The sequence below is a fragment of the Echinops telfairi genome, unplaced genomic scaffold (genome assembly GCF_000313985.2).
Source record: "Echinops telfairi isolate 266 unplaced genomic scaffold, ASM31398v2 ScPeMD7_7457;HRSCAF=8495, whole genome shotgun sequence".
Classification (NCBI taxonomy): domain Eukaryota; kingdom Metazoa; phylum Chordata; class Mammalia; order Afrosoricida; family Tenrecidae; genus Echinops; species Echinops telfairi.
This window is the reverse complement of record NW_022111357.1, coordinates 21,009,797-21,017,547: the sequence shown is the minus strand read 5'-3', so window position 1 is coordinate 21,017,547 and position 7,751 is coordinate 21,009,797. Positions and strand designations below refer to the sequence as shown.

The window sequence follows — 7,751 nt, the reverse complement described above, 5'->3', positions numbered from 1 at the left end:
GGGTAAGTCCATCAGAGCACCTCCCGGGAAGGACCCACTTTACCGCCAGGAAGCATCATGCTTCGAAACACTGCTCAATGGCCGAGGCTAGTGTTCACGAGACTCATACGGGGAGAGCGAGATTCTGAAACCGTGGACATAGTTGTTAGCCAGTGCAGTTCTGTCTGAATGTTCTTGTTCTGGGTGGATTTTGTCTTTGTGTATTTCTGTAGACAAAACAACAAACCCGCTGCCATCGAGGCCAGGTCACAGGGATCCTGTAGGACAGAGTAGAGCTGCTCCCGTGAATTTCCAAGTCGGTAACTACGTAGGGGAGGAGAAACCCCCCATCTTTCTCCTGCAGAGCTGGCTGGTTTCAAACTGCTCACCTTGAGGCTTGCAGCCCCACACGATGGTGGCTATGCCACCACGGCTCCTTCCCCAGGAACCTGGATCAATAAACAAAGCTGGGGTAGGGTGGGGGCACAGGAGTGGCGGGGGGCAGGGGATGGTGGTGCAGAATCTAACAACTTGCGTCAATATATTTTTGACTTCCTTAAAAGACCACGTGACTGTTAAGTCCCTTGGTGCACATCACTGCATTTTAGCTGGTATGTGGGGTTTGGCAGACATCCTTTCCCTTCGTCATTTAACCATGATGTACTGAGTGTCTTCTCTGGGCCAGGCCCTGTCTTAAGTAAGAGCCGGGAGGCCAGTAGCTTCCACAGTCCACAGACGCCCATGCATTTTAATGGAGCAGGAGGTAATAGACATGTAAGCAAGCACGATCATTGCGGGCCGTGGTCTGAGCGCTAAAGAGCATGGAGAAGTCCTGACAGGGGGTGAGTTTCCAAGATCTGGAGTTGATCTGGGGGTGGGGATGCTCACTGGGGGTGATGCTGAGGCCGACAGCTCAGGGTTTTAGAAAAGAGCCCCGTGAAGAGCCATGAGAGCAGCGACAGGGAGCAGCAGGAGTCCCGGGCCAGGGCAGAGCTCCGTGTGACCCCCGGTCCACGTAGCAGGGGACCCCAGGCAGGGGCAGGGCTTTGAAGGTCAGGCCAAGGCGGGGGTCTCATTCTAAGAAGCCTGGGCAGCCATTTGAGGGTTCTGAGCAAAGGGTCAAAACCCAAACCCCACATGGCCATCAAGTTGATTCCGATTTATAACAGCCTAGTCCACATCGGTTTGCTGAGGCTGTCAATCAGCGGTTCTCAACCTGTGGTCTCGACCCCTTTGGGGGTCAAACGACCCTTTCACAGGGGTCACCTGATTCATAACAGTAGCAAAATCACAGTGATGACGTAGCAACGAAAATAATTTGATGGCTGGGGTGGTCACCACCACATGAGGAACTGTATGAAAGGGTGGTGGCATGAGGAAGGTTGAGACCCACTGCTGTAAATCTTTATGGGAGTAGGACAGCCTCACCTTCCTCCCGAGAAGTGGCTGGTGGGTTAGAACCTCGGACCTTGTAGTTATCAGGCCAGTGCTTGCCTGACAGCACTGCCAGGACTCCGATGTGGTTTGAACAGACCTCTCTGGCTGCTCCATGGAGGGAGTGGGCAAATGAATTGGGAGGCAGGTCCCTGGTGGCCCCCCAGCAGAGGTCTGCCCGGCCCTGTGTGTGCCTGGAGGCTTCTACTCACTGTCCTGCAGCAGGTTGAAGCGGGTGCTCCTCTTCTTGGTGGTCTGGCCCCCTGGGCTTGTGGCCGTCACCTGGGCATAGTAGTACAGCTCGGTGAGGTTGCTTGTCTCCGCCGTCAGGTTGCAGGACTGGCGGGTGATCTGCTGGCAGCCCTCTTTGGCCAGCCACGGTTTCTTGCCATACCTGTGGGCGAGGAAGGGGCAGGCCCCGCTCTGTGATGAAGGGTCGGGATATCTGTGTGGCACTTCTGTGTCCCAGGCAAATAGTCTGCTCACCCTGGCCCTGGGGGGTTCGTGCCTTGGTCTCTCTCTGGTTTGTGCAAAGAACTGAAACCCAGGCAGCTGTAGCATGGGCTCAGTCCCACGTGGCAACTGCTGTGAGACCGGGCAGTGCTTGTGGTACCAGGGCCGCTGTGAGTTGGAATGGACCCCACAGCACCTCATGACAACATCTAAAATATGCACATGGGGTCCTCAGTCATGGACCCTGCAGTCTGAGGCCACAGCCCAAGCTCGTTGCCCCTATGCCCTGTGCCCCAGGCATCCCCCTCCCATTGGACAGATGCGGGCGTCGAGTGAGGCCTGGAAAGAGGACGCGAACTGACACGGTGAACTGGCAGGACCCGTGAAGGGAACCCCGGTCTGCAGGCCCCGGAGCCCCCACCAACCCCCTGCACCCCCACCCCCACCCGAGAAGAATGAAGACCAGGAACAGGCGTGTGCTGGGCTCACAGGGACAGACTGGGAGAGGCACACCTGTCTCATGACCCCATCGGACCAACTGAAAAAGCAAATACATAAAGAACCAACAGCTTATATGCCGGGCCCAGGGGTTAATTCCTTTCTCGGTCTAACTGAATCCCCCTGCCAGCCCCCTCGTGCCACTGTGGGGTCAGCACTGGGCTGCGGTGCTCACCTATCAGCCCAAGAAGGGACCGTGTGCGCCCGTGAACATTCACAGCCTTTGAGACTCGATGGAGCCCTGCTGCTCCGTCCTATGGGGTTGCTATGAGTCGGAATAAACTCGATGGCAGCGAGCTTGGTTTTGTTGAACAACCCGACATTCATGCCCGGTGGCCCAGTGGTTAAAGAGCCCGGTTGCTAAACTAAATGTGGGCGGTTCAAACCCATCAGCTGCTTTCTGGTTGAAAGATGAGCCTCGGAAACCCACAACAAGTCCTACTCGGCTCAAGAACAAGGGGTTGCTTTGGACAACCTATGAGGGTACTCTCATCACCCCAATTTCTTAGAGGGGGAGACTGAGAATTGGCAAGGTTACCTGGCTGCCCAAGGTCCCAAGACGAGAGGGCATCTGAGATGGGCAGTATGGCTGCAGAGCCTGCCCAGCTCTAATGCCACGCTTGTATCCTCCCTCGGCAAACAACCCGAGGAAGGGCCGGGGCTCCATCGGGAAGGAGCTGTGTGGCGTTGGTCCAAGTCGGTCAATGGGCCACGAGGAACGGGGGATTCCCCGGGAGGTTTGGTTTCAGCATCGAGTCAGGCTTACACTTTATACTCCACGCTGTAGACGGTGTCTTGGGTGCTGTCTGGCCCACTCTCCCAGGTCAGGATGTTTTCAAAGTTCCAAGACTGGAATCGCACGTGCTGGAGAAGATTCGGTTTGTCCTCCGTGATGTGGGCTGCAGGGAGAAGGGAGTGGGGTAAGCAGAGGGATTCACGGACCTGCCCCCTTCCACGCCTTCCTCAAAGCGGGCCCTCGGTGGGGATGGGAACTAACACCTCACTCTCAGGAAGCTGTGCCAACTGACCCCTCTCACTGCTCTTGGTCATGTTTCAAAAGAAATGATCCCCTTTGTATTGAGAGATGATCCACATCCCATAAACTTCACCCTTTCAAAGTGTGCCCTTCATGGTGTTTGGTAAAGTCACCAAAGTGTGCAACAATTCTCCTGGCCGTTGAGTAGATTCTGACTCACGGCCTCCCGGGAGGACAGAAGGGATCCACAGGGCTGGACACCTGGGAGGAAGCAAGCAGCCCCCACCTCTTCCTCCCTCAGATTGGCTGGTGGGCGCTTTAACCACTGTGCCACCAGAGCTCCGGTGCAACCGGCACTGTTTATGCTAAAACCTGAACTTTTCTTTCTTTTTCTTTTATTTGGAACATTTTATCATGCATTGAGTGAAGGCTCCCAGGACAAATCCCTCCTCCATTCGACCTCTGTGCGCATTTGTTCCGTGTCATTGATTGCCGCCCCTACCGTGTAAATTCATCCAATCCCACTTCAATCCTGCGGTTCTCCTTTTTCAGACCCGCTCTGAACACAGGCTGCCCTGCGGTGGAGTGCTCTGATGTATGTGGTGGAGTGCTCTCGTGTATGTGGGTTTTCCTGGCGTGACTGCTTCCCATGCAGACCTGGCTACGGTTTACCTGAAAATCGGATCACAGGGCTGAGCATGGCTACAGACTGACCAAGGACAGTCACCTGAGGGTTCCACCAGTCTCTGTCTGACCCAGGCAGCCCGGGCTCTTTCATGATTTTGAAAGTTGTTCTACAGTTTTCACTCAGGTTCACCGAATGTGCCCCCTTTCCGCTGGCTCCGGAGCATTCTCACCACCCCGAAGGGAAGCTTGCACGCCTTGGCAAGCACCACCCATCCTATTCCTCCCCTGGCTCTGGCAACCGCGTCATTTACTTTCTGCTTCGATAGATTTTTCCTTGTCCTGGCTTGTCAGACAAGTTGAATCCTACACTCTGTCGCCTTTATGTCTGGCTTCTTGCTCTCAGCACCAGGCTTTGAGGTTTATCCGTATGGTAGCCTATCTCAATCCTTCATTCATTTTCCCCTTTTCTTTTCAACGGCAGAGGAATGTCCCATTCCTTGGATATCCCCCATTTTGTTGATCAGCTGAGAGCACGGGGCTGTTTCCACGTCTTGGTGAGGGTGAATAATGCTGCTTGAATATTCCTGGGCTAGTCTTTGGTGTGGACAGGTGTTTTCCGTCCTCTTGAGTGGAAGAGTGGAATTGTCACCCGGTTGGGTTCCCGGTGGCGCCAAAGGTTTGAGATGGACCTCTGACCCCAAGGTCCATACCCCTGCAGGGTGGCCTCAGAAGGGAGACCTTGCCATCTGCCTCGTGAAGGGGACACGAGACAACCCCACGGAGCTCCGTTCTGCTCTGGAAGCAACGGCATCGCCAGGAGTCAGAAATGCCCTTGATGACAATGTGTTTGTTCCACAGCACCTTGGGGCTTGCTGCTCCTGTGAGCAGTCACCGTTTCAGAAACGCACAGGGGCACTTCTACCCTGCCCTGCGGGTCTCTGTGAGTCGGCGTCCACTCGATGGCAGTGAGGCCATGGAGCATTCGAGGACCTGCTGATGTGTCTGCTAAAGCGGCTGTAGCCTTCCTTGGGCATCAGCGATGCTGAAGGGGTCGGCTTCTCTCCACCTCCTCGAGGGCTGACACTGGTTAGGGTCTCATTCACTTCTCCACCCAGTCGGAAATTGGCGCCCTCACTCCTAGTTTAGAGACACCCCACTAAGACAAGTACAAAAGGGATATGCCCAAGCCAACCATCCCAAATAATGGTGGAGGGGGTATTCATGAATGCCCACTGCTCTCCCTGCCGAACAGAGCCCTACCCACCCCGCCTTACGGCCTTCTCGCTAAGGCAAAGCCATCACCTCCATCTGTGTGGGGAGGCAGGACTCTGACCCTGGCACAGTCAGGGTGACCTTGGGAAGGTTGTTTAAGCAAAGAACTCCCTGCCACCGAGTCCATTCTGCCTCATGGAGACCCTGGCCAGGGTAGAACTGCCCCTGTGGGTTTCCCTGACTCTAATCCTTATTAGGGGTGCATAAAGCCCAGTCTTGCACCCCAAGAGAAGCTGGTGGTTTCAAACTGCTGATCTTGTGGTTTGCAGCCCAAGACGTAGCCACTCCACCACCAAGGGCTCTGTTTAAGCAACGAGAACCTCGATCCTAAAATGAGAATAGCTCTTCTGCCCTAAAGCGCGGCAAAAGAAAATAGTCGGAGGTACCGTTTAAGAAGTGCTCACCAGACCCACCCCGGACCGTACAGTCCCTGACAACCTGATCAGGCGGTTGCTATTACTAGAGCCACTGGATGGATGATAAGCCCTGGAGCTCAGAGAAGATCATTTGCCCAGGACAGAGCCTGCAGCGTTCAGTGCGTGGCAGAGGCAGCACGAGTCAGCCGGTGCTGAGCTGGTTGTGGGACCATGAAGGCGGTGCAGGTAGAGGTGTGCTGAGTCTGAGGGGGAGGGACCTGGGCTAGCAAGAGCTTTGCGAGGTGGGGCAGGGGCTGTGCTATTGACAATGTCTTATGGGTGGAGGGAGCTTCCATGACCCGGGTCCTGGTAACGGAATCAGCATAGGGAGGGTGGGAAGATTGGGGAACGGAGAAGCTGCTCCGGGCAGCATTGCTGGCCATCTGGTCCAGTCTCAGTCCTGGCCCGGTTACTACTGTTAGGGCAAAGGAAGGGCAGCAAAGGCCCGAGCCCCCAAGAAAGGGATCAGGGAGGGGCTAGTACATTTGAAGTCATCTTCACCATAAATGAGAGCCCTCAACTGAACAGCTCCCTCCCTCAGCCCCCCAAGTCTGGCCTGTGGTAAGAAAGAAGGTGTAGGGCAATGGTGGCCAGGGCTCACAGCTGGCTCTGAGCATGCTCAGAAGGGTCTGATTGACTGGGGTGGGAAGCAAGCAGGTGCTGACCCAGTCAAATCAGCTTTTGAGGCTGTGTGTATGTGTGTGTGTGTGTGTGTGTGGTAACTGGGGATGCCACGGTTATTCTCGGGCTCAGGGACAGAGGGAGTGAGTTTAACCTCCCTTCCCCAGGTTTACAGTATTTCATGGGCTCCGGGAGGCACCTGTGGGCATGGGAAGAATATTAGGATCATCCGGTCACTCTGCACATCCACAGACCAAACCCTCGTCCACATGGACCTCCTCTCTGTCTGCAGTTGCAGAAATCCTTGCCTTTGGGCTCCCCAGCACCCCAAGAATGCCTTGTGCTTTGCCCTCGGTAATGGCTATGTTTCTGGCTGAGGCCTTGCCAGGTCCAAACAGGACTGGGGGGTGGGATTAGGGTCCTGGATTCAGGGCTAGGTCTAGGGCCAAGGGAAGAAGTCCAGCTGGGGTAAGAACTGAGTGGTGGCTTCTAGTGGAATGGTGGGCAGAAAGGGAGACGGTGGCAGTTGAAAGATGGCCAGGTCTGTCTGCTTGGGGATGGGCTTGGCCTCCCTGCTCATGGGTTAGGGTCTTCAGTGGGAAGCGTGGTTGGTTGGGATTGTGTCTTGGGTGTGGAGGTGGCTTTTGGTAGAGGTGAGGGCAGCTGGGTTGGGTGAAGTTGGCACTATTTTCAGGAAGGAACTGTGGTTGGCTTGAATTGGAGTGGAAAGACCTCAGGGAGGGGGCCTCCCGGGTCACCCATCTGCTTGCTCCTTTCCCCCTCAAAGCCAGCATCCACTCCTTGGATGGTGCCGTTTCTAGGGTGACCCTCTGCAGCCTGCACCCCCAGGCGTCCTGTGCTGTGGAACTGGGCAGCCTGGAAAACGTAATCAAATGGACGTTTCCTCATTTGTGTGGAAAAAGAAATGCTTGTCCATCAGTAGAGAAGCGAAAACATAAAAAGCAATCCCTCCCACCCCACCCCGGGAACTGGCTTAAGAGTCAAGGGCAGGGAGGGAGCACCTGAGCCCCTTCCCAGTGGCTGTCAAGTCGGACCCAGCCTGCAGCAGCCCGGGTGAGGCCGAGCAGATGGTGTGCCACGGGTTCCCCAGGAGCTGACTGCAAACGGAGCGCTAGGTCTTTCTCCGGGGGTGGCTGGGTGAGCTCAAACGGTCAGACATTCGGGTAGGCTTCACCTGTCATGCTACCAGGGGCCACACAGAGGACTTAGTGACCCCTACCAGTTCTCTGTTATCTGGAGAGGCCAGTCCTTGGAAAAGAACACCATGCTTGCTAAGGTATAGGGTCTGCGAAAGAGAGGAAGCCTTTCGACAAGATGAATTCACAGGGCAGTTTCATTCTGTTGTACACATTCTGTTTCCTTCTCTCAGAAGGAGCCGACTAGACTGCATCCAAACACCACCACCATCACCTCCACTTACACCACCATCACCACCTCCACCTCCACCACCACCA

At 55.4% G+C, this 7,751-nt stretch overlaps 1 protein-coding gene across 1 annotated transcript in view; it reads right to left on the bottom strand.

Moving 5' to 3' along the window:
- IL22RA1 (interleukin 22 receptor subunit alpha 1) overlaps positions 1-3,414 on the bottom strand; it is a 14,345-nt gene extending 10,931 nt beyond the window's left edge. Inside the window, exons 1-3 of the mRNA XM_004705355.1 lie at positions 3,393-3,414; positions 3,131-3,263; positions 1,626-1,807 (exon numbers count right to left, since the gene is read on the bottom strand). Coding sequence (XP_004705412.1) covers positions 1,626-1,807; positions 3,131-3,263; positions 3,393-3,414 — 337 coding nt within the window. The remainder of the gene's footprint in view (positions 1-1,625; positions 1,808-3,130; positions 3,264-3,392) is intronic.
- Between the last annotated feature and the right edge of the window lie 4,337 nt (positions 3,415-7,751).